This window comes from Phalacrocorax carbo, chromosome 25, assembly GCF_963921805.1.
Source record: "Phalacrocorax carbo chromosome 25, bPhaCar2.1, whole genome shotgun sequence".
Classification (NCBI taxonomy): Eukaryota; Metazoa; Chordata; class Aves; order Suliformes; family Phalacrocoracidae; genus Phalacrocorax; species Phalacrocorax carbo.
The window spans coordinates 6,321,623-6,347,508 of NC_087537.1; the positions used below are offsets into that span (position 1 = coordinate 6,321,623).

The 25,886-nt window shown below is 43.2% G+C and overlaps 1 protein-coding gene across 2 annotated transcripts in view; it reads left to right on the top strand.

Moving 5' to 3' along the window:
• The window catches only part of NSF (N-ethylmaleimide sensitive factor, vesicle fusing ATPase), an 82,167-nt gene that overhangs the window by 29,489 nt on the left and 26,792 nt on the right, over positions 1 to 25,886 (top strand). For both annotated transcript variants that reach the window (XM_064472952.1, XM_064472951.1), the window contains exons 8-12: positions 4,943 to 5,098; positions 18,190 to 18,389; positions 20,251 to 20,416; positions 20,963 to 21,037; positions 24,601 to 24,788. In XM_064472952.1, the coding sequence (XP_064329022.1) occupies positions 4,943 to 5,098; positions 18,190 to 18,389; positions 20,251 to 20,416; positions 20,963 to 21,037; positions 24,601 to 24,788 (785 nt within the window). The remainder of the gene's footprint in view (positions 1 to 4,942; positions 5,099 to 18,189; positions 18,390 to 20,250; positions 20,417 to 20,962; positions 21,038 to 24,600; positions 24,789 to 25,886) is intronic.

Below are 25,886 nucleotides of genomic sequence, written 5' to 3' on the forward strand. Positions count from 1 at the left end.
TTTGTTTTTCTGGTTACATCAGTTGATGTAATCTGTTGAAAATTGCATGTCAGAATGTCTCCCAGGTATCTGTTTCAACTAGCAGATGGCTGGATTTGATCCCTTAGGAACCCGTCACACCCTTTAGAAAGCAGTTTGTAGATGCTCAGGTCTCTCTTGAAAACCACTACACAGAGGAGACACCACCCCTCCAGCAGACTTGGCTGCTTCTGACCAGGGGCTCTGTGGAAGTCACCATCCTCCCTGCATGAAGCTCCAACACCCAACTGACATACCAGAGCAGTTCTGTGGGTCTCTGTACCGTGCTTATCACCACGGTGATCTAAGATACATGGACACAGAGCTATGAGGAAGGCAGGTGAGTGACTTTGAGAAATTCTGACAACAGCAGATCAAGTTAGATGAGTGGAGAAGTTACCCTAAGCGCTCTGGACTCCTTGGCCAGGTTTAGAAAGGCACCATGGAACAGTAGCTTCAGCAAAAGTCAGCAACTAGTTGGTGTTCTAACTCTTTAGACATCAGAGAACAATATTTTCAGGGACGCTAAGAAGCCAACACTTCTTGAATTAAATTTAATCAAAACATCAGAAAAATAGGAAATTGAGAATTTCTTTGAATGTGTAGCCAAAATTTCAAAGTGAGCGCAAAACTTCCGAAAATCCCATCTCTGAGAGCCCTTGTTCAAGGACAGAGCGCGGCTTCTGAAGAGCACTTCAATTTTCTTGACTTCTGAAAGTCCTGCTCTTCAGAAACTGATGACAGCTGCAAAACACAGCACAGCAGGTTCATTGTGTGAGTTTGAACTGTTTACACAGCAAGATTATTAACAAAACTGTGAACCATGAATCAGGGAATGATTGATGTGTCCTCCACATATTAATTTAGAAGGAGACTGGTGTAGGGCTAGGGAGGAATCTGGTGTGTTCCCGTAGAGCCACCATCTCGGATGACGGAGACCTGGACTACAAAGTGGGCAGCGAGGGCCCTTCCCTGCAGCTGGCTTTGTGTGTGCCCTGGGACCGCGGTGGCTGTCCTGCAGAACAGATACACACTCTGTTAGTCTGGCTGTTCCTTTTCTGTCAGTGGTATGAAGTGGATGATACCTAGCAAGTCTACAGCTGCAGACACCTCCCTTGCTGGTAATATGGCTCTAGGCATTCTTTTCTGGGAGTGATTCAAGTCCTCTACTTGAACAGACACTCTTACTTTTCTGTTTTGTTATTTTCCTTTCCTATTTTGTTCCTTCTTCCCGGAGTCTGTGAGCTAAGACGACTTACCCTTTTGCTGCTGTTCTTCCACGGATAAGAAGTGGCAGGTGAAGGCTGCTGCGAGTGGGGGTTCAGCAAACCTGGCGAGCTCAGATGAGCACTCAGTTGTGTACTCTGAGTTTTAATGCTTACTGTTTTAGCAGTAGGCTTCGAAGCACAGCTCTGGTTGACTGTGAATGCTCAGTACTTTGAGTATTTGGTACAGAAGTAAAACATGAGGGCAGTAGTCACTGCTTCCAGTAGAGAAAGGTAGAATTAAATTTGTTCAGCATTGCAGGAGCTTGTGGCAGAGGCTGTTTTGATGCTGCCCTAAGTGCCATCTTCCCTCAAATACGAGGCTGCCACTCCATGTTCTGTAGTTGTCTGCTTTGTGTGCTACAGCCGCTCCAGAAATGGGGAGACGCGAGGCTGTTGTGTAACCACGTACCTTACATCTTACGTGGATGTTTTTATCTGAAAGTCATCTGTACTGAAAAAAGCGCCACCAGAGATCGGTGGGCTGAATTGTAGATGGTTGTAATTAAGCGTATTAACAAGGATACAGGTTTTAAGAGCGCTGAATGAAGTTTGTATGGGCAATTAGTTCACACCTGTGATTACCTGATTACAGCCCATTTCATTTTTACTGTGTTTGATAGGACAGCTTGAGGAGAGTATTAACATAATCCAACTTACTGCATCAGAGCAAGCAGAGGTATTTTACTTGGTTAAAATTCAAAGCCATACAATAACCTGTGATCTTCCTAGCACGCGTAGGTGTGAAGAGTGGTCCTGTGGGACGGCGGATTGAATCGCGGTGAAGGATTCCTATTTCCAGTCAGTTTCATTGCCTGCAGACAAAAGAGTTGCTTGTGCCTCAATTTACTTCTGTCACATTGGTGCTTTATTTAATCTCCTCATTGATCTGAGGCAGAGCTACTTAATGTGTTTTGTTAGCCTCTGGAGAATTGTAAAGTTGTGAATAATTAAATTCTGAGAGAGGAGATGAAGGTACAGTAAGTGTCACTGAGCGTGGCCTTCAATAAAGGGTCTTTATTTTTTTTCCATAGAAAAGAATTGTGATCTTACAAAAAATAGCCAATTCTACTTCTGCTTAGCATAAAGTCATGTGTTATAAAACCAGTGGATGATATTTTAATTAAATCTGCAAGAATTTTATTGTGATCAGATGCAGCCAGAAGGTGGGGGTATAGGCTAAGCTCTACAGGAGGAGGAACAACATCCCTGGCTGAGCGGTCTGATCTAAAAGCTGTAGTGGAGCAATGAGATAACAAACACACAGTAATCAGTGACTCAAGTGCTCGCTGCTGCCCTGTGTGGTGCTATGTATTAGTGCTCTGTGCTACACATTCTGCCATGTTGTCCCGAACATGTCAGTTAGAGGCATGTTCGTGTTTGTTTATTTTGCTGCTCTTGGAATTGAAGAATTGATTCCAGCTGTGTTTAGACCAAGATTAATAGCAGTGTAATTCAGCTGACACAGAGCTTCTATTTAGTGTATTTACTGGACTTCTAGATGCTAGCTCATCATCCAGCTCCACCTCAAATATCTCTAGAAGAGGTTATGGAACAAATTGGCAAAATGCATGGCTGCAGTTTGCCAGGCCTGGATTTTCAGGGGACATAATGGTCCCCAGGGCCAATCCTGTAAAGCACCGTGTGAATCTAAGAAAATACAAGACGTCCGGTTTCTGCGTGAATTGAGGATAATCTTCAGTCTTTGCTTTCTCCCTGGGTTTTTATATTGCTGTTGGTTTCTCCGGTATCTAAGCCGAGTGATATTGCTGAAAGCCACTTGGAAGCATCGATCTAACCAATAATGTGTCGGTGCTTGTTCATAAATACCCTCAAATAAACTTAAGGTGAGACTGTATATGGATTTGACAGCACCTCAGAAGTATTCTTATGGGAGTGTTTGTGTTTACTGGCTACCTCCTAAATGCCCTGAGTACTTTAAAGCTTCTCTGAAAAGGGAGTAAGGAGCATTGTAAGACTAAAACTCGTGGTTTGTCAACAAAAGGGAGAGGAGGGCGGTTACACCGTTGCATGGAAACTACAAAACCTGTGCTTAGGGGATATGGCTGAACTTGAAGTAGCTCTAGAAGCAGTTATGGAACAAACAGGCAAAATGAACCGTGGTGGTTTGCCAAGACTGGCTTCAGTTGTTCTGAGTTGTAAAGGAACTAGCTGACCTCGTAACTGTTTTGTGTAACCTTGCTTAAAATTGCTCTGGTGTCTGAGGATGTGCTGTCTGTTTTCAAAAGGATTCCAGAGCGGGGCTGGAGAGCTACAGATCTTTGAACCTGAAATCTGTACAGAAAAAAATCAACAGAAGCTATAATAAAGAACGTAATTAGTGGATACCTGTGTAGAGATGATACACTGGGAAGGGTCAGCCTGTCTTCTTTAAGGGCAGCCCTACTTCATGATCCCACTGGAGTTCATTACAGGAATCAAAAAGCACGGGGATAAGGGCTGACATAGGCTGCTTGTTGTTCAAAGCTCTTCCGGCAAAATTCCTTATCAAAGTTTCTTTAAAAAGAAACTGAACAGAGATCTGTAAGAGAGAAGGTCCTTGCATGAGTAGATGCGTGGTGAAAGGGTAGAGTAAATAGCAAGTGCCAGTAGAGTTCAGCATGGATCTCTGCTGGGGCCTTTGATCTTCATTTTAATTATTGAATAAACTGGAAAAAAGACTGAGTAATCAGGTGACAAAACTTGCTCTTATGGTGCTCAGTGACTAATAAATAAAATGGCAGAGCAAATTGGATATAAATAAATGTAAAGTGATGAGTGGGAGGAAGAACACTGCTAACTTAAGTTCAAAAATGATTGCTGTTTTGGGCCAAGATCCCAAGTATGATAGTTTCAAGGAAGTGCTGGACCCATGCTCAGCAGCAGCCTGAGCCCTGTTAAGAATTGTTAAGCATGGTTGTTAAGAATTATTACATATTATTAAGGAATATGAATGAAGTGGAGCATAATTTCATACCTGTGTTTAAGATACAAACCACAGTGCATGCAATTCTGGTCTGCCTAAGGATGTAGTAGAAAAAGAAGACTGAGAGGAGAACAGGGGTGCTCAAGTGTGGAGCAGCTGCTGTGTAAGGAAGGAAGAACAAGTGAGGGCTGCTCTGCCTGGAAAAGGCACAGCTGAGGAGGGTACAAGACAAGCCTAACGTCATCCCAGGTAGCCTGAGAGTAGATACTGATGCTATTTACTGTCTCTTCAGATATAAGACTTGGGGGACATGAAATGAAGCTGGTAGGAGCTGGTGCAGACACAGGAAAGGAGGTGTTTGGTTGTGCAGCCAGTAGCAGGCATGGTGAGCTAGATGCTGTAGGGCATTCTGGGTGCTAGTGTGCCTGGGTCCCAGGGTACCTTGGTAAATTTGTGGCAGAGAAATCTACTGTTGATTCTTAAATACATGGGAGCAACACCTGGGTTGAGAAGTCCCTGAACAGGGCAGTTGCAAGGCTGGGAACATAGTTACTAAGTAAGCTGAGTCTCTGACTGCCCTTGCATCCTTGTCATGGTGTGTCCGCCTGGCTAGCATTTGAAACCGAACATCGAGTTAGCTGGACATGGGTCTGACCTGGTGGAACCGTTCTGGTCTATTTGCTGTAATTCTGCCGTGCCACATGTTTGAAATGATTTCTTTTTTTTTTTGCAGGTAAATCAAAGACGAAGGAGAACCGCCAGTCAATCATCAACCCAGACTGGAATTTTGAGAAAATGGGGATTGGGGGCCTTGACAAAGAATTTTCAGATATTTTCCGACGAGCTTTTGCTTCTAGAGTTTTTCCACCTGAAATTGTGGAGCAAATGGGTGAGTATGATCTGGATAAATATGGCTGGGGTGCAGGCTGTGGGCCTGTTCCTCATCTGTAAAGACTGGGTATGAGCTAACAACCTCCTGATGGTATGACATGGCAGTTGCTTAGGGATCTAATAGGCTAACAAAGCTTTTCCTTCTCCTGTTGCTCCCAAATGTCTTTCATACTCTTGTTACTTGGCTAGAGGGGAGGGACAATGAGACAATGTGAATGCTCAATGCTATCTGAAACGTCTGAACGAATGAGATACAGGATTTAACTGAATACTTTTCTGTTGGAACTCAGATGCATCCAATTCTTTGAATGCTTCATTTATTCGTAGCAGTGAGACTGAGTGCTCCTATTCCTGACTTACTGGCAATGAGCTGTCTATGTAGGTCAAAGGAAATTCTGTCTTGATGACCCTGCCTTATATATTAAATATCTGTTGTCCTGGCAGTTGCACTATAAACCTATGTCCTTCTCGCAGTGCTGGCCCAATAAATATTGTATCTTGTGTGATCTGTGCTTGGTCAGATTTGAAATGCTGGAGAGGATGCACAGGCAGTGGCACGTCTTGGAGTCTGTGAAATAAAAGCAGAGGTTCTAAATATAACTTTTTTTTTGGGGGGGTCGGGGAAGCAAAGCCAGTCCCATTACTTTGTAAACATGTGCTGGCAAGCACATAAATGGTACTGGTTTTAATTTTTAGTAAGCAATATGCAGCTGCAGATATCTTATTTTGTCACTTAAAGTGCAGGGGATGTTATAGCTGGTTCTTGTTCTCTGAATATAATCTCCGTGGCTTCATATTTAAACTTGGAATCCGTAGCTGTATAATTTCTATGTATGTTTATATTTCTTGATCCACCTTCCCTCTCCCCACAAATGAAGCAATCAAAATTTAATTACAAAACAGGTTTTCATCAGAAGATATGTCCTGTTTGTGTGTGGCTGTGTCAAGTGTGTCCTTTCCAGTGCCCGTGGAATTGATGTTAAAGTAAACTTCCCTGAGAGGTGCTTTAGGTCTTTTCTTCGTGATTTGAACACTTACAGAGAAGCAGTGAAGAAACCCTGCAGGCTAAATCCAATTAGTGCATGATTCTCTCTCTCCTCCCTTTTTACTTCACATCGATCTGGTAGCCAAGGCCTTCTGGGGGCTGATCTTGGTTCTCTTCGTTTCTGTGGCTGTGAGGAAGTCATAACTTCTCTGTCTCTGCTTGAGAATATCAAATGCTTAAATTTGTTAAATATTTAGCTGCTCTGCAGACAGAGGAAATGAGAGAAATGGTGTTGGCCATGGAAAGAAAAGCTTTTGCCTAGACACTCTGTGTCCAGTTCAGAAATGCTGCTGGCAGCTGGCTTTTGGATGGACTGGTGTCCCTTACTTGAAACATCTTTACCGTTTGAAGCAACTATCATATATATTCGTGTCTGCAGTGCAGAGCTGTGACCATATGTGAAGGTAAAAGGTTTAGACTTTGGGAATTCTCATGAGTGTCACTGGCCTGTGATGAGAAATGTGTTAGTAGACTAGAGATAATTAGAGCTTGTTTTCATTTTGCTATAGCTTCACCTATTCAACTTCCCTGGCTGCCTGCAATCTGGCAGCATGATAAGCAGATGTGTCAGACTATGTTTACATTCCCTTGATATTATCATTAACTGAATTATATGACTGCCATGGCTGGCAGCTGGGCACTCTCTGGTAACAGCGTGCAGCAGCTACCTTTGCCCTTTGCCGTGGAGGACCTTCGTCTCCAACAGGTACCTCTGGAGAAGGTCAGAATCCTTGCTGACTGCAGGGTGAGGTTGTGGAGTTGCTTTGCAGGGTGCGCTGCTCACATGGTTCCTCTTGTTAATTGGTGTTGCTTAATACAGGAAGAAAAAGATTCTCTGAAGGACCACTAGTATTTTGATTACCCTGGGCAATGAATTAAAGGTGTGCCATATTATTTATGTAAATACATATACCCTTACTTGTGCGTGTTTACACACATACTACACAAAGAAACATTTTTCTGGTAAGAAGTTAGACTCCAAACAGAGCTCTCTAGCTCTCTGATTAACCCTAGGGCTAAAGAGCTTATCTGAAATTTGAAAAAACAAAACTTTCTGACATTCATTTTCTTTGCCTTAGTTAGAACTTGCTCTTAACTATATTTCAGATCTGAAATGTCAGTGTGACAGCTGTTCACCTTTGTATATAATTTATTGGGAAAGGAAAAGAAAGAATTTGCTTGCTATCTGGTGCTCTAGTGCTCGCCCATTTCTGTTTTTTGCCCAGTGCTCACAGACTGCAACTTCCATGCCAAATGCAATAAATATTTCTGTCCCGTAACTACACAGACGCTGTATAGCCCCTTCAAAAATTGCTTGCAATTTGTGTGTGGTTTATCTAACTTCCAAGGAATGTTCTGGGTTTGGAGCATATAAATCAACGTTAGTTAACCATGTCATCCAAGGGTGTAAATAGTACTCTGATGCTACAATCTTCGGTTTATCCAAGAAAAGAAATCTTAGATCAGCTTCAGCTGGTCATTAAACCTCGCCATAGCTCCCTGCCGCCCTGGAAAGGGGCAGTTTACTTTTCCCTACCCACGCTTTTCCCGTACGCATATCTGCCACCTCTGCTGTGGTAGCTTTGGGCTTGTATGGCTCTGCAGAGAGCTAATACAAGTGGGAGCAAAAAATACTACTACTAGAAAAAAATGTAGAGGGTTAGCATCCAGCTCGGTCAGCTCCCTGGTGGGCTTGATGTGACATAGCTACATGAATGCCCGGGGCAGCAGAAGGGAGGCAGTGGGCCACAGGGGGAAGGTCACTTTACAGCCACAGTGGGACCCTGGTAAATTGAAGCTCATTGCTTTTAAGGCTACAGTTTCGCAGTCATTTACTGGAGATTCGTTAGCATTATGGACATTGGCAATGCTGTTACCTTTCATCTAATGCTTGACTCTGACTAATGTTTTGACTGTCAAATGGAAATAAATCCTTATCTGGATGAGGATTGAGGAAGGCGTCTTGAAACAAAAGGGGCACTCCTTTCTAGTGCCTCCACGAGGCCTCGCTGTTGGACAAACGCTACTTCCGAGGAAGGAACTCTTGCAGGGCACTGATGGAGGTAAGATAGCAGTCACTCTCTTTCTGAAGGACAGCCCTACAAAAGCCGTGTTTCTAGGGAATCATTCCCCTTTTCAAGCCCTGTCCAGATCTCTGCGATGGCCAGTTCATAGTAAAGCCACAAAACTTCATGGTGAACTGCACACTGCTTTTGGTTACTTTTTGCAGTTCAAAGCATCCTCTTGCTCAAGCTAAAGTTTCTCCTTTTATTTGATAAATGTTGTATTTTTCTAAACTGTTCCTGCAGGTAAGCCCTTTCATTTCTTCACATCCATGTTAAATGCTGTTTTTTCTGCTGAGACTTTAAATTCAGCTCATTCAATAGCTTGTCTAACATTGCTGAATACTTATTATTACACTGTTCTCTCTCTTCTTCTCTTTCTTTCTTTCTGGCTTCAACAGATATTTAGCCATTTGGACTAAAGTTTCTGATACTTGGTGCCTGGAGCTGTAAATTTCAACAAATCTAAAACGTGTTTTCTCAGATCTGAAAAGAAAATGCTAGTACTGAACTCTTGGCCTCTGTTTAAAGAACACTCTAGTGTCTCCATGCATTGAAACACCACCTTGACTTTCAGCAGGGAAGTGATTTTTATGACTTGTGGCACATTAGTTGTCACAGAGGCCGCTGAAGAAGCAGATTCCATATGCACATGTCATTGTTACTGTTTAATAGCAGGTATAGAGATGTTTGGTGCTCCAGATCACGCTCCTTGTGAGAGATTGAAATGGACCCCAAGTTCACCGTCCTCTCCCGTTATCGTCAATAAGTAGGTTAAATCGAACTTTTCCAAGGTGATTTCTTTTCCTGGTAACCATCTTCACTTGTGCTCTGACCTCTTGGGAACAGTTGGATTCAGTGTGCTGTATTTTTGAAGTACAGCTCACTATATAAAAGTGAAGTATTAACAAAACACAAAAAGGACATTCAAATTAGCAGATACTCAGGTATTATTTTCTTTCCTGGATTCTGCCTGTGGAGGCTTGTCTTTTAAGGTATCTTATTAATACACTAATGTTCTTGAAGTACGTGGATACTTTAAGAGAAGAATAATAATAGAAAGGATCTCATCCAGTCTATTCTTAAAACAGGATAATTTTAATGAAAGATCCGTGTCAGGCATGTCTAACCTGTAACTGAGGTGACAGAAATGCCAGAACCTCTCAAGGCAGCCTATTCCGCTGCTTAGAGTGTCGTTACAGTCAAAATTTTTCAAGTGTTTATTCTCAGTCTTGCAGCAGTTCATCATATATTGCTTATTTATTTTATGTTTTTGGATGAGGCTTTTACATACTTGTCTGTGTTTCTCTTCAGTGTTCTCAGGCTACATCTCGAATTCTTAAACCATTTCTCATAGTCATATCCTCTAGGTCACCGACCGTTGTTGTTTCTCTTCCCTTGGTCATTCTTCACTGCTTAGAAGTGTGATGGCCAAAACGGGGCACGGCGACTGAGGTGCTGATCACCCCCAGGTCAGTTGGCAGGTTTTGTCTGTGCCTTGGTGTATGTGCCTGTTCGTCATCCTCCATGCGATGGTATTTTTTTGGTTTGCAACATGCAATTAGTTATTGCTACCCCAACGTGGAAACTTGTGCATCAAATGACATTGTTTTTAAATGAATTTAATTCTGCCCGTCAGTGTATTTGTAGATCTTGGCATTGTAATGTGCAGATTTAATAGGTGCATTCTGTTCCCTCTTCCTGGCTATTAATAACAGCACTGCATACCAGTAAATCCGGGATGAATCCTTTCTCGTTATGCTTCAAAGTTGGTGGTTTTTTTTCCTCATCCACTTCTTGTCTACCTTTAACTTCATTCAGCCTGTGTTTTTCCTATGTGTTTATGAAGATGCATAAGACCTGTTTGTATCTTCATGAAAGTCTAAACCTCCCTCTATTGCTTTACTTGTTTTCTCAAACCCTCTGTGTGTGACCTCCTACACTTTCCTAGAGGGAAGTTGTCTAAGACCGATCTAATAATTTCCTTTTGGCTATTTCTTGTATCTTTGTTTTCCTCTACCTACTTAAAAGCACATTGTGCCAGAATTTTCCACAATCAGATAATAGTTAAGGTTGAAAGGGATCTCTTGAGATTTAGTCCAACCCCGTGGCTCCCTTCCTTTTGGATGACATTCCCTTTCTTTCTGCCAGTGTTTCACCCATACTGTCAAAGTTCTCAGTGACTTTGAGATGGTTTCACCTGCTGTGAGTGCTCTTGCGTGAAGCTCATGTCCAGGTAATCTGCAAATAACTAATACCCTTGTGGGCCGTCCCTTGTTCTTTTTCCTACTCCTGTTTCCTATTCTTGCCTATTTGACACTGATATTAATATTAGCTGCCACATAACACGTGAAGTCTTCATTCATGTAAAAAGATATTTAGCAGTTTGAACTTAGCATTTTCTGTCATTAGCTTTTCATTATGGAGGAAGGGACTGACTCTTTCCTGGGTCTCCTCCTAATGAAATGAAGTTCACTCTTCCCTCTGAAGCACATGGTTCCCTGTGGCCAGTGAGGCTGAATCTGGTCACTTAACTCTTCCTCCACATATCTAAAAACACCTCTGTGTGCACTTTCTTTGAGGAGGACAGCTGAGAAGTCTCCAACATCTGTCTTTTCCCTCACTTTCTTAAAAACATAAAGATTGACTTCAGACCACCCAAGCATCCCTGGTATTATAGCGGCTTGAAGGAGGTGAAGAAGCTGATAACGTGAGGAGAGGTAGTGTGTGGCTGGATAAATGGTTGGGGGAACAATAGTAGGAACAGCTGGTCCACACTCATAGCAGAGGAGAGTCACAGAGTTTTGTGCTGTTCAGTGTGTTCTTGAATGACCTGGGGAAGGAAGCTGTTGAAATGAATCTAAATGAAGACTGAATTGCAGCTGGGGTCTGATGGGTGCATCCATGAGTGCTGTGGAAGCAGGCCCGTGTCATTGCGAGGCCACTCTCAATTCTGTTTGAAAGACTACTGCAATCAGGAGAAGTTTCTGAGGCCTGGAAGAAAGCAAGTGTTGCTCCTGTCTCCAAGAAGGGCAAGCAGGAGAAGCCAGGTACCACAGGCCTGTCCACCTCACCCTCGGTGTCTGGGAAGGTGATGCAGCAATTAAGGAGACCATTTCCAGACAAATGAAGGACGAGAAGTTGATCAGGAGTGGTCAGCATGGATTTATGAAGTAGAAATTGTGTTTAACCAACCTGATAGCATTCTATGAGGAGATGGCTAGCTCGTGGGGTGGGGGGAGAGCTATGGATGTTTATCTCAAATGTAATAAGGCTCTCAACACTTCTCTCATAACAGCCTTGTAGAAAAACTGATGGAAGATGGACTAGGTAAGCGGGCAGCTCTGTGTCTGAAAACTGACTCAGCTGCTGGGCTTAAAGAGCTGTGATCAGCAGCACAAAGCCCATATGGAGGCTAGTCACTAGTGGTGTTTAACCTCTTTGTTAATGACCTGGATGATGGGATGGAGCGTGCCCTTAGTCTGCAGACGATGCAAAACCGGGAGGAGTGGCTGATGCGCTGGGCAGCCTGCGTTAGGTGAACCTGCTTTGCCCAGCGGGGTTGGGCAAGGTGGTCTTCCAGCCTCAGCTGTTCTGTGGTTCTGCAGAAGGACTTTCCAAGACTGAGTTGACTCAGCGATAAAACAACGAATGAAGCCTCCTGTTGATCAGTGAAAAATGATGTGCACGAAGATCGCAGCTTGTAAAATGCTCGCTGTGCTGATTTTTCACTTGAGCAAAATCCTGGGGCTGTGGTAGGTCTACGAAAACAGTTGCTCAAAGGTGCAGTAGGGGTCAATCAATTCCTACTTGAATTTGGTAATTTATATGAAGAATTAAATAAAAACCACAAACCAGAATATAATTATGCCACTGTGTAAACCTGCAATTTGTTCACACATTGAATTGCTGGATGTAGTCTTCGCCTTGGTCCTTGTATCAGAAAGGATGCATAAGCCAGGAAAAACTGTGGAGGAGGGCACCAGGATGGTCGGGTCAGAAAAGCTTCTGCACACAGAGGGAATTGGCTTGAAGGTCTTCAGCTTTGGAGAGAGACCAGTGGGAGCGATATGAGAGAGAGGGCTTTGAAGTTCTTCACAGCCGGGGAAGAACACAGGAAAGTGGAAATGTGAAGTGAAGGTCACAGATGGCAGGCTTGGAAGGAAGGGAAGGGGCTTTTGTGCTGCAAGGACTTCCTGTATTTCTGTACTGGTGGCCATAGCCATCAACAGATACCGAGAGGACTTTTTTCTCTCACCTCGTATGGCTGCAGTTGAGGTGTTAGTTAGCAGGCACCATCCCCACCGCTTGGCAGCCACAGTTCTTCTCTAGCTTGAAAAAGAGGCCTTGAGACACCCCAGTGACCCTGTTAAGTTGATACTTGTTTACTCTGTAATGCTCTGCGGTAAGTGTTCCATAAGGCATTTACAGATGACTTCATGTTGGCTTTCTAAGTCGACAGAAATGATCCAGCTTTATTCCAAAAAGTGGAAAATGCTGATGAGATTTATGGCTATTAACACCCAGGTGGGATATGACTGCAAACATCAGCTGCTGCGTTCAGCAGTCCATCCGACAGCTCTGCATGATCCTTGTCTTAAATTAGCTACACTTTGGTAGCTCCTCTACTAGGAGACAGAGGCGTTTACCTCCCCCCGCCCGGTGATGACTTCTTTTAAAGATTGGTTTGTTTTGTATATATTCTTATCAAGCCCCCTTTTCCTGAGAGTCATGACTTTCTTTGTGTAGCCAAAGGCATTCCGTTGGAAGCTTCTCTAAAGCTGATTTATTTTCATTTTTATCACATTCCATCAGAAATTGATAAATGTCCTGCCATTGCCGTAAATCTAGTTATTGCCTCCTTATGCATGCACTGAACTTCTCACAGGCAGACAAGATATGATGAGAAAGCTGTTTTCAAAGATCTAGGAAGAACTTACTGACTTGGTTCGCTTCTCTTTACAGAGGCAGACGATTTGATAGGTCAAGAAAACTGGCTGTTGAGAGTCCACTTCAAATAAAACCTTTGGTTTCAGGTGTAGCCCTTTGCCTGCCTCCACTTTGAATTAAAAGCAGAAACAAGTTACTTCAGTCTTGCTACTTGTTGGTAGCACATAAATCCTGCAGGAAGATGAACTGGAGGCAGTGATGCAGCCTGGAATAATGCTGAGCTTACAGGATGAGAGGAGGGGGAAATTCCACCCAACTATATTTTGGGGGAAATTTTGTCTGTGTGGCAGGTGGAGTCTGGGAACCCTGATCTTACTCTAACCTGCTTGGAGATTGATGTGCAGAGATAAGCATCTCTCCCTGATGTGTTCGGCAGTACTTTACTATCGATGTAGATTCCTGATAGGTGCCTCTGAATGATACAATCACACCAGAATGCTTTGATTCTAATTAAAAGGGGAATTACACTCCCAAGTAGAAAATCCCTATTATACTAAAACATGTCCTCTGATCTTTCAAAAAAAGTACATAGTGAGAGTTGAACAAATAAACTCTATCTTGTCTCTGAGTAAGTGACATTCTGGTTCAAAATAGTGTTTGACTTCTCTTGGTAGCAGTAGGAGCTCTCCCATTCTTACCTGTTTTTATTATTTTCCTTGATATTTTGTGTAGAATGTTTCCCATATTGGTATATTTTCGTCCCTGTTAACGTACCTATTCAGCCTCTAACTGTATGTCATTAAATTGCATAATTAAGTATCACGTTACAGGAATGACCTTTGATTTGGAGTCCTAATAGTAAGCTTAAAGAGTTAGAGATGTCTGCACGGCTAATAATTTGTGTTTGTAAGATTCTCATAATAGTATTGACATTTGGGCTGCATTGGTGAAATCAGCAAAGGGGAGATAAACTTAATCAAAATTCCTGTGTGGTGCATAGCGTCCTGCTGTGATTCGAGACGTAACATTTGTAGTTTGTCATCACCTGTCTATTTTAATAAAGTCCTGCTTGTGTTTAAACCTTTAATTTTAGCCAGGTGAACGTAGCTGTGCAGGGGAATCGCTCTTGGAGTAGCTTGTGGCAATTTGATTTGAAGAGGAACTAATTGCCTTGGTTTCAGGAACGTTCTTCCACCTGACTAAGACCCAGGTCTCAGCACTGCCCGTTCAGTGGCAGCCAAGCCTGGCAGCAGATGGTCACTAATGTCCTTGATGCTCAGGTGTGTGTTCCCCCACATCTGAGTTCTTACTGGCTAAAGACTGAGCATGGACTACCTAACACTGGCTGAGCTTGCCTGGGTGAGGTTTGCTGGGTGTCAGGTTGTCTCTGGGAACCTGCTGTGTGCCAGAGCTGGTATTTTTGCTCTAGAAGGGTGAGTAGCTGTTGGCAGCCAAGGGCTTCGGCAGGCGGCTGAAGCAGCGGCCTACCTTTGACCAGGCTGCTTGCTTTCTTCCTGCAACAGCATCTGGGTTTTTTTTTTAATTTATTAGGTAAAATTTGGTGCTTTCTCATGATAAGCAAGTTTGAATAGGAAGAGGGTGAAAATCCTAGGAGGTGTTCTTAGCAAATGTGTCCAAAGGCTGCCATTTTCCCAGAGCCAGCCAGCTGTAACCACGCCAGTTGGCCTTTTGCTTTCTGCACACTCCCACTATGGGAGATGGGACTCCAGGGGCCGTGTGTTACAGCCGTAGCCCTTTGCTAAGGCTATGTTACCTCGTGCAGAGGAGGGGAGTATTACGGCTTTTCAAGAAGTTCAGCTTCTTTGGGCTGTAGAAGAGAAGCTTCTAGTGGCTATAACTAGGTCGTGTCTCTAGGAGAGAGGCTCTGAATTTCAGGAAAGCTAGGGGAAAAAAAAAAGGACCAGACTGTTTCGTGTTTCTTTTTTGAAAGCATACTAAAGAAAAATGATACTCTGCAATTTTCCTGCCTCTTTCAGGCTGCTCCCAGGCCTGTTTGTGTACATGTGCCCTGACTTGCCGGTAGCCTTTTGATAGTCTCTCTTGCTTGAGCACAGCGGAGCTGTCTGAGCATCACTTTGCTTGGGATTTCCCTTCAAAGCATCACTCATCATCGAAATCCTGCTTTGTGCTGTTTGGCTACATGGGTGATCATGTTCCTCCACGAAACACATTAACAATACCTTTCGTGACATTGACTTGACAGGAATAGCTTTTAATTTATCAATGCCTCGTTCATTCCTGTGTGAAATTTGTCTTTGCTGAGAGTATATGTTGTTTATATTTTTGACTCATAGATGCCTGAAAGTTGACTAATGAATTCTTCTTAGTAGGTTCTCAATTTCTGTAGTAAATTTTTTATCTGCAGAGAAGCCCAGAAAAATCTTTCAGCTTCATTACCGTGCTTCAGGGCTCAGACACTCCTCGTAGCAGTGTTCTCCTGAAGCTTCATTTCAGTGTATGAAGAACCTGAAAGAGAGAGAGCGCCGTGCATGTGGAGAATAGAAATTATTTTGTATTGAGCAGTTACTCAGATTGAAATGAATTGTTTATCTCTGTAAGATTCAGGAGGAAATGAAATCACAGTTGAGTATCAGTAAGTTAATAAGGGAGAAAAGTACTTGTTCTTTAAAGGCGGGACGTTGCTGTGAGGGCTGCTCAGCTGTGAGGAGTCCGTTGTATGGGCTGAACTTACCACGTAGCTGAGACAAGATGCAGAGTAGGAGGGAAGTCATTCCACGTGGGTGACAAATAACTCGATGTGCCCAAGCTCGTTAAACTTTTGGTGATGGTAGAAGCTGAACTTGGGTCCTTTCAGTCTGAGCTCTGTGCCATCAGTTTGCTACTCTTGGTTTTTGCTTTTAATGTGCATCTTAAACACCACAGGGCTCTTGTCGGATGGTTTGCAATCCTTACAGTCAAGCTGCAAGAATGTAATAGGAAATGAACGCATTATGAATGTCACCTACAGCGTGGAACAGCTTCCGCTAATATGTTGGTTTTTACCTCAAACAATTAAGACTTCAAGATTTCTAAGGTTTTAGATAGATTTTCTGAAGCAAAACATAGGGGGGTTTTATCTTCAAATATAGTGATATCTTGTGTTTCTCACTAGTCTGGAGCACACATGTAGGGATTTTGTGCAGCAGTCAGATGGAGTGAGAGAAAAGGAGAAGGTGCTACTGAATTCCCTACCTCTGTAATTAAACGTTTGTGTGTTTGTGTTCAAAGTCAAGACCGTTGTCGAGGCAGGTTCTCAATGTGCTGATCTCCCATAGGCTACCATGGTTGCAGTGGCTTCTTCAAGGTCTCTTTCTTGGATGTCCTCACCGGTCTGGTCATGAGGGTGGCAGTGACATGAGGTATTACTCTAGAGGAAGGGCAGTAGGTGCAGGAGGCTGTTGGCTTGTTGTTGGTGCTGCGTGTGGCCAAGATGGTCTAAAACATGAGATGGACATCTTGAGTTTATTTAGGCTGAGTGTTTTGCTCTCTGCACATCTTTCTTTTCCATGGGCAAAGTGAAGAGATATAGTGAGGAACTAATATAATACCTTTTATTGTGCTTGAAATTGCGTAGGAAGCAAAAAATTACTGAAATACCTGCTGTGTCCTAAAAGTTGAAAATAGATTTGTTTACTTGCAGTCTTGTGTTTACTCTTTGCACTTCAATATCAGCTGGAAAACAGAAAAAGGAGTTCCGCTGGAAATACAAGGAGCTAGACAAAATAAGTTGTGTATTCCTTTCTTGTATTTCCTCACCACTTTGTGACCAGACAATATCCAAACTCGCTCTGCTCCTGCATCTGTCCTGTACATGTCTTTTAAATCGTGCAGTATATAGCTTCTGGGTCTTTTCTTCGCTAGGTAACTTATATTTTCCTTTGCTGTTTTTGTAGTTAGATGTCTCTGCTATGAAACTGTGGCTTTCTACTTCTTTGAGGCTTTCCCTGAGTCTGGTGCTCAGTGTTTAAAATTTGGTGCTGATACATGATGTCTGCTCTCCTATTTTGGGGTTTTCCATCACCAGGCCCTTCAGATCGCTCCCAGGAAAATGTCTTGATGCAGTTACTTTTTCCTGCCTGACTAGATCTTGGCTAAATGCTCTTGTCCCATTAGATGAGTAAAACAAGCTTTGTTGTAGAGATGTGCCGGTATATCAGCCTCTCTTAGCATAGTATAAGGCAGAGCACGAAATATTCAGGCATAAGGATATTCAGAGAGTTGATAAAATATGTTAGGGGCTCACAAGCTGTATATCCAAAATTCCACGAATCCTTCAGGGAAACCTTTCTTGTTCACAGCTGGGAACCTCTATCAGTAGTTGTGTGCACACTTAGGAAACCAGCCCATTGCTGACTGGGATGTGTCCAGCATTAGTTTGCATCCATTGTACCCTCTGATTCCCTAGGAGAATTTAAATGCCAGTGCTCATGCGCAGTGATCAAAGTCCTCTTATTTGCATAAATTAGAGTTTTTCAGGTCGTTCTAGTTACAGGTCAAGCTTTTTGGGCTGATGGTTCTAGTGGTTCGTAGAAGCCTTTTTCAGTTTTCACAGTGCTTGTCCTATAAAGCTGGAATCAGAACTAGATGTATTACATTGCACTCATGAAAGCCCAGTACAGGGGTAAAACGTAAGGCATTATTACATGATTCATTGTTTTCTCTTTCACGAATCAGATTAATGTGTTTGATCTATGTCTACGCTGGGAGCTCACTGTCAGCTGAGTAACTTTGAGGGTCTAGTGCTTCATCTTCCTTACATACCTGAAAATTAAACTCGGTTGAAACTTCCGTGTGCAGGAAGGCTACCTCTGTAGGCGCTGTGGGTCCCTCTAGGAGAAGCGGGAAGTGACCCAGATGCAGCACGTGCTTGTCCTAAATTGTCCTAAATTGCTCGTGCAGCAATTCTGTGTTTGAATTTTGCTGATCAAGGCACCGAGCAGAGCTAACGCTAATGCACATCTCTGCCAGGTCCCTCTGAAAGGACCCCTACAGTAAGCAGCAGTTCCCTCTTTACAGCGTTGCTGTTTCCATCGTAAGCCTGCTTTCTCAACTTGCTCTCTCTTGTTCTAGGCTGCAAGCATGTGAAAGGCATTCTCTTGTATGGACCTCCAGGCTGTGGTAAAACACTTATGGCGAGACAGATTGGCAAGATGCTGAATGCCAGAGAACCAAAGGTGGTCAATGGTCCAGAAATCCTCAATAAATATGTGGGCGAATCTGAGGCCAACATCCGCAAGCTGTTTGCTGATGCAGAAGAAGAACAAAGAAGGGTAATGCAAACATAGATAAATAGCATGGTCGGTATGAATGTGCCTGAAGAATGACCGGAAAGGAGGTTTATAATCAGAAAATTGCTGCTTGCGTTAAAAGACTGAGTCACTGCTTAGCTTGTGATTATAGTTATTCCTTGCAAGTCACTGAATATTAGTGCTCAACAGATTCACGCCATGTCAGTTGAAAAAAAAATAATCTTAGAACCTGAAAAGGCAGCCGGTCTCCTGGCTAGCTGTGCTGAAGGCGGACAGTTTGAAATCCGTGCAGAGTTGTTTTAAAGTAATACAGCAGGGCCCATCCTGCTATGCTTTGTGTTATGTGGTGCGTCACCCGCTCAGAAAGTGCTTAAAAGTAGGATTGCAAAAATGTTGCTGTCTTTTCTTTTCTCTTTTTTCTGGGGGGATGCGATTAATCTATTTGTATTTTTGCTACTAAATACAGGTGTCACAAACATAGGATGAATTCAAATAAGCTTTCATGGTGTAAGGTTTGTGGGTTACAGGCTTATTAGTATAAGTATGTTATAATCCTTGAAGTGTTATAATCAATACATAATTAATTTTTCGCAGCAGCAAATGAATGGATGAGAATACTGTCTCGAAACTTAGAGGCTATAGATCTTTGAAACTGGAAGTGGAGATAAAGATCCGTTTTTTCCAAAATCTATAACTTTGGCTGGCTATCAAAAGCCCAGTCTTTGGTTTGAAGGTGTAAATACTAACTTCATGTGTGGTATGCTAATTATTCTCTGCTGTGGATCACTTAATCTTGGTAAGATTTTATGGTAAAGAAAATACAATTTCAGGCAAGTCACAATTAAATACAGGAAAGTCATTGCAGAAGATGTTAGAAAAGGACATTGTATCCTTTTAATTTTATTTACACCTAACAAGACCACAGACTTTGCTGGTGGCTTGAAATAATTTAATTTTCTTCTGCAAAAGATTTATTAATCAATAAGTCAGCTTTGCATGGTAACCCGTACCGACGTAAACAATCTCCTTCTCTCTGGTTGTTGCAATATAACTGAAAGCTGCGAGCTGCTTTTCCTTTGCAATAACACACCTGTTAAAATAGACTTTATATTGGCTGGAGGGGATGGTCCTGATGACAAGTTGCGAGATTAAAAAGGTCTCGAAAAGGTTGGTATTGTAGTGACTTGTGTCTGGGGCAGATTGCCAGTGACAGCACATTCACCCAGTGTTAACATGGTCTCCACTGTCCACAAAAGATGTTTTAGAGGTGGAATTTGAAGGGAAGAAGCTTCATAATACGGTCACAAAAAGTATCCTGTTCTCCTACCAGCTGCAACTGCTTCACCTTTGAGCGAACCTGGAAATCAGCAGTTCTGTTCCTGATTGGCACCGAACGAATGGACTCCTTAAAAATATTAAGAACAAAGCTACTCTGGCAAGCTGTGTATTTACTAACTTTAGTACAACCTGGGGTATTTCCCACTCTGGGTGCATCCCTCCGCAGATGTGCTTTGTTCTCTGTCTCCCTCTCAGAGGACTTTCCCAGATGCTGAGTACTGTGACCCTTTGTTTGAGCTGTGTGTTCCCGCGTTGGGCTTGTCCTTTTCTTGCTCAGTTTAGTCCGCTTCCTTGAAGTGCTGCTTCTCTTCCCAGTGTCAGCTGTGAAGTCCTATGCTTGAGGAAAGCCACCAACCACCCCGTTTTGGAGGATGGCAAGGGGTCTGGAGAGGTGTCTGATATGTACATAACGTGATGCTCTAAACACTTGGAGGGATCAGTGCTCTGTATCTCTGTGGCTGAGCTTGTTGAGAAGTTACTGTTTTGTTTGGCTTGCTTTCAGCAGTGACATGTGGCATTCCTGACATGTATTTCTCTCCAATAGCTTGGAGCAAACAGCGGTGTGCATATCATCATTTTTGATGAGATTGATGCAATCTGCAAGCAGAGAGGAAGCATGGCGGGTAGCACTGGAGTGCACGATACTGTCGTAAACCAATTGCTGTCTAAAATCGATGGAGTAGAGCAGCTCAATAACATCCTAGTGATTGGTATGATGTGCTTACCTTCTCTGTTATGGGGTCTGGTTGAAAACTGCTGATGTTTTCCTTGCTGTAGGTCAACCAAGTTATCGTTAGTGGTGTGGGGTCTGGACTAATCCAAACTGAATGACTGCTGTTTAACAGGCATCAGTAGCAGACTTAAAGGGGGATGGTGCTGTAATCAGCAGAGATCGCTGTTTTCAACAATTTCCTCCTTTAGCTTTTGGTAACAAGTGTTTTATAGTTTAAGAAAACTTGCAAGGAATTATATACATTGATGTATTGGCATGTGAAGCAGTGGGGCTTCTCCAGTGTTGTCTGGTGGTTCTGATGCCAGGAGCCCTGCAGAAACAGTCACAGATGCAGGTTTGATTCCTGTTGCCCTGACCGTACTTCAGGGCATGACTTTTCCAATACTTCTGGAGATGGGTGTCTTTTGTCTGTTTTTTGGGACTCTTTGAGGTATTTTCTTAGCTCTGTGGGTTGTATTCAGGAGTTGGAGACCCACTTAGTAAGCTCAGATAATGCTTATTTTGTTTTCAACTTTGAATTTAGGAATGACCAACAGACCCGACCTGATTGACGAGGCTCTGCTGAGACCAGGGAGACTGGAGGTGAAAATGGAGATTGGTAAGCAAGCTAGCGTATTGCAATATATAAGCTCGTGTATTTACAATAGTAAAGCAAAAATAGATCATAGCGTGAACAAGTAACCAGGATGACATAGGTGCTAAACTTCATGCAGCTCCCTCCATAACATTACATGTAAATTTAATGGGCTAATTAAAATGCCATTTCAGACTTACTCACTGATAAGCCATTGACCTGATACCAGTTTCTGTCCAGCAGAACGGATGGGTATGGGCAGGCAGGACCCTGGATCTCTTGCATGAACGAAAGGAGCCAAGTAACAGCACCAGGTCGTTCCTAGTTGGAAATTACAGAAGTGTTGAACTTGCAGGGCAGGCGGGTACAGTGCATGAGCTGTTCGTGGCTTGGAGGAAGTGCAGGTCATTATATTGCATGAAGTGATAATGGTGGCTTTCACTGCAGGAACTGCAAATGTTCAGTAGCATTGGCTGTTGGTTTCTGAAATCAGCAGGTCTGGATCACTTCGATCAACAGAACTAAAAGTGGGCCAACGAGCTCTGTTAGCTGTGTATCGTAGTCAGCTGGGAAGGATGCTGTCGGTAACTTAAGAGGGACTTTTGTAATTGTGCACATCTGCCTGACACCAATGCAGATTAAAGAATGGAATATCTGATAATGTAGGGTTTGTTGAGGAATTAAGGCCGGGTCCTCTCAGATTCATGAAAATGAGTCTCTGACTTTGCATCTGAGATCAGAAGTTGGATCAGTAAAGAACATGGTGGAGTCTAAAGGGTGACTAGGCTGTGGTGCTCTGTTCGGAGGGTGACAGTTCACAGAAGAATGGTTGAAGATAGAATAGCCTGGGACTGATTAAAAGCTTGATGATCCTGTCCTGCAGTGAGAAACATGGTTCAGATCTGTGTTTAATTTAAAGATTGGAAATGCAGTTTCAGATTTGTAGTTTGGAAGAGCTCATAAAACATTTCCCCCTAACCTTCCACAGACACACAAATGTCACAGAATATTTTCTGTGCTCTGAGCTAGGCGGAAAGACAGAAACTGTAAAGGTAGAAATTCTCAAACTGTATTGAGTCACAAAAAAAGAACAAGCAAGATCGTGAGTATTAATATGGTCTGTTTCCTTTCAGTTGCGGAAAATCAGATTAAAATGTCCATATAACCCTAAAAATCATAGGATATCGTACTAGAGTGGCAGGCAAAATTGTAATTGCCTATTCTGGTCTGAACTGTGGGGAAACTCTTGAAATGTGATCTAGCAGTGTAATCTTCAGAGGTCGCTCTAGGGATTTTTTTTCCCTTATCCTTAAAGGTTAGCGTCGCTCGTTGAAAGAGCCAGAAACAGGAAAGAGTTTTTGTGATAGCTGAAAAGGAAAGATTTTAGGCAAAAGAAGGAGTGAGGAAGCGAAGCTGATGCCTCGTGAGGCAGCCACAGAGGTAATGCAGGCAGTGAGCTGAAGCTGATGCTCCAGAGCTAATGCTGTCCTTGAGTGCTGTAGGAAACGGCTTGTATCAGGCGTTACTGCGTACGTAGCTCATGTGGGGGTGCGGCCTGGAGATTCAGCTAGCGCACTAGCTGTGGAGCACGGGCAGCGTGGGTGGCTTCAAATACGCTGGAGATTCAAGAGACCCTCCTGCACCTAACAAATGCATTAGAAATTCTGGAGACTTGGGCCTGTTTCTGGCACTATACACGAAAAAGGAAAATTGGGAAAAGTAGTGTATAGTGATACATAGAGAATTATTAGATGTCAGGCTGTTGAATAGTGATGGGAGATAATTAGCACTGACAACAGCTGTAGCCAGATACAGTGTTTACAAACTAACACAGCTACAAGGAATTGAAGGGAAGACTCAATAAAGAAAGTTTGTTTTAGGGACAAAGTGTAGCCACAGTAACAGCTGCCTTTGAACAATCTCATACTTGAAAACAAATGCCTAATAGCAACGGTTGTCAGTAAGCCCAGGTGAGATTGACTGTATTGTAGGTGTAGTACTTGTATCTTTAGTTGACAAAAGGTAATTAAGTAAATTCCAGGGACTGAGCAAGGCATCCCTAGAATAAATTATCAGATGATAAGGACTGAATGCTGCTGGGGACCTTGCACCTTTTAAAATGTCTTTTCTCATACCCTCAGCAGAAATACTAATCAGTGCAAATGATCAGATCCTTGTAGGAGAGGCTGTGAAGGTAGGTTGGGAAGCGAGCTAGAGAACAGCATGGTTTTGTCAAGATGATGTTGTGTCAGACTGACTTGTTATGCTTTTACAAAAAGGCTTTTCTGTATCTTCCATTATGCATTTTAGAAGGGTGCCATCTGGGAAATTATTACCTCAGAGAAAATGAACATTGTATGAGAATGGTACGGGCCAGGTGAAGAGTAAAGTCAAGACCCTGAATTTTAGGAAAGTGGACTTCTACTTGATTAAATAATTAGTAGGTGGGACCCCCCAGGGAAACTGCCCTTGGGGAGCAGGACAGAGCTGGCAGCTCATTAAGGACATCTTTCTTAGCACGTGAGAGCTCTTGATTCCCATGTGTAAGAGGTTGGGCAAGGAAGGCAGGTGACCAGCATGGCTCAGTAAGGACTTTCTGGTGCAAGAAGGAAATGCACAGGCAGTGGAACCATGGACATGTGTCCTGGGAAGAATACAGGGACACCGCCTGGATGTGTAGGGATGGGGTCAGGAAAGCTAAGGCGTGGTTGGAGCTGAATTTGGTGAGGGATGCGAAGAATAATAATAAGGGCTTCTAAAGGTGCATTGGTCAGAAAAGGAAGATTAAAGAAAATGTAGATGCTCTGGAGTGGGTCCAGAGGAGGCCATGAAAATAGTCTGAGGCTGGGAACACCTGTCCTGTGAACAAAGGCTGAGGGAGTTGGGGTTGTTGAGCCTGGAGAAGAGAAGGCTCTGGGGAGACCTTACTGCGGCATTTCCGTGCTTGAAGGGGGGTTATAAGAAAGCTGGAGAAAGACTTTTTTAGCAGGGCCTGTAGTGACAGAGCAAAGGGCAGCAGTTTTAAACAGAAAGAGGATAGGCTTATACTGAATATAAGGAAAGAATGTACAATGAGGGTGGTGAGGCACTGGAACAGGTTGCTCAGAGAAGTTGTGGCTTCCCATTGTTGGAAGTGTCCAGAGTCAGGTCGGATGGGGCTTTGAGCAACCCGATCTAGTGACAGGTGGGTGGACTAGATCTTTAAAGTTCCCTTCCAACCCAAACTATTCTATGATTCTATAATGCTATGATAATTACAAGGTGGCAGCTGGGTTTAGGGATGCCGAGGGACTGACCAGACTGCCTTTGTGTAAGGTGAATTCCTGGTGTGGAAGCCTGAGAGCAACCAGGAGCCCTGAGGAGAGAAATTTAACACTCTCTCTAGTTTGGCGGTGAGGCTATTCAGTTTGCTGAGGGCAATTAGTGTAATTGAATGTTCTCAAACAAAAACCATTATCAAATATTATACTTGTAGGAACGAATGGTGAGAGAGCCTTTGGAGGTAGGACCACTGAGGAGAGGGAAAGGCTTTGCTGCAGTTGCTGCACCAAGGCACTGAATGGCATGTGCTCTGTTTAAAATCTCAGGCTTGCCGGATGAGAAAGGTCGATTTCAGATTCTTCATATCCACACGGTACGGATGCGGGAACACCAGCTGCTGGCTGAAGATGTGGACATTGCAGAACTGGCAGTTGAGACTAAAAACTTCAGTGGTGCTGAATTAGAAGGTTTAGTTCGAGCTGCCCAGTCTACTGCTATGAACAGACACATTAAGGTCAGTCCTGTCATCTCTCACTGGGGCAAAAAAGGGGAAAATATAATTGCTTGGAGTCTTTTCTTGCGTCTTTACTTCCAAATGGGTAATAGCATCTCAGCATACCTTAGGAGATTAAATACATATGGACACCACCTTTTCACTCTGTGTTTACATACATGGTTCTGAATGACCTCTTTCATCTCCTGACCTCCAAGAGGCTCTTGCATAGCTCAGTGGGAATGGAGGGTGATTGTTTGTCAATGTATTTTGATAAAAACTGAAAGGGAGGTCTTGAGCTCAGTTTATGGGTTGGACCCAGGAGATGAGAGGTGGAAGGGAGAACAGCCAGTCATATGGGAGGGATCTCTGCTGGAGCCTGTGCAGCTCAATGTATTCATCAATGACCTGTGAAGAGGGGGGAAAAGCGAGGTTACAAGCTCGTAGCTGTTTTGTGGTCATAAAGATGAAGGCCACCTATGCAAAACTGCAGAAGGCATTTGAAATAATGCGAGGGCAGAAGATGTAGTCAGTGAATTTAAGTGTACGCTGGGGAGAGAAAATTCAAAATGGTATGGGCAGTGATAGGGACTGACCCGGCCATTACTTGGGGTCAAGTTCTTGGAGTTATAATGATCTTGAAATATTAGCTCAGTCCTTATCAGTGAAAAAGCAAATGTAGCGTTAGAATTTACTAGAAGCATACAGACCAAAAGTGAGGCTGTGATTATGTCACGGATAAAATCCCTGGATCTGTGCAGTCCTGGGACACCTGCCTAGAAGAGGTTATGGTAGAACTAGGTATGGAAAGGCAGTAGGGGAGGTCAGAGGTGTAGGAGGGTTTTCACTGGAAGAATTGTTGGACTAGGATTTCTCAGTCTGACAGAAAAAATGGTGAAGGGTTATGAAAAGTATGTGAGATCATGAGTGGGTTGGAGTCAGCGAGTGAGGAACAAGTGTTTACTCTTTCCTAATGTAAGAACTCGGAGAACAGCAAACGATACCAGCAGGGCCACGCTCAAAGCAAAGAGATGATGTGCTTTGTGTGAAGAAGTATTTAAGCTGTGGAAGGAATCTTTTCCTCCAAGATGTCGCTGATGCTAAAGTCTTGGTTGAATT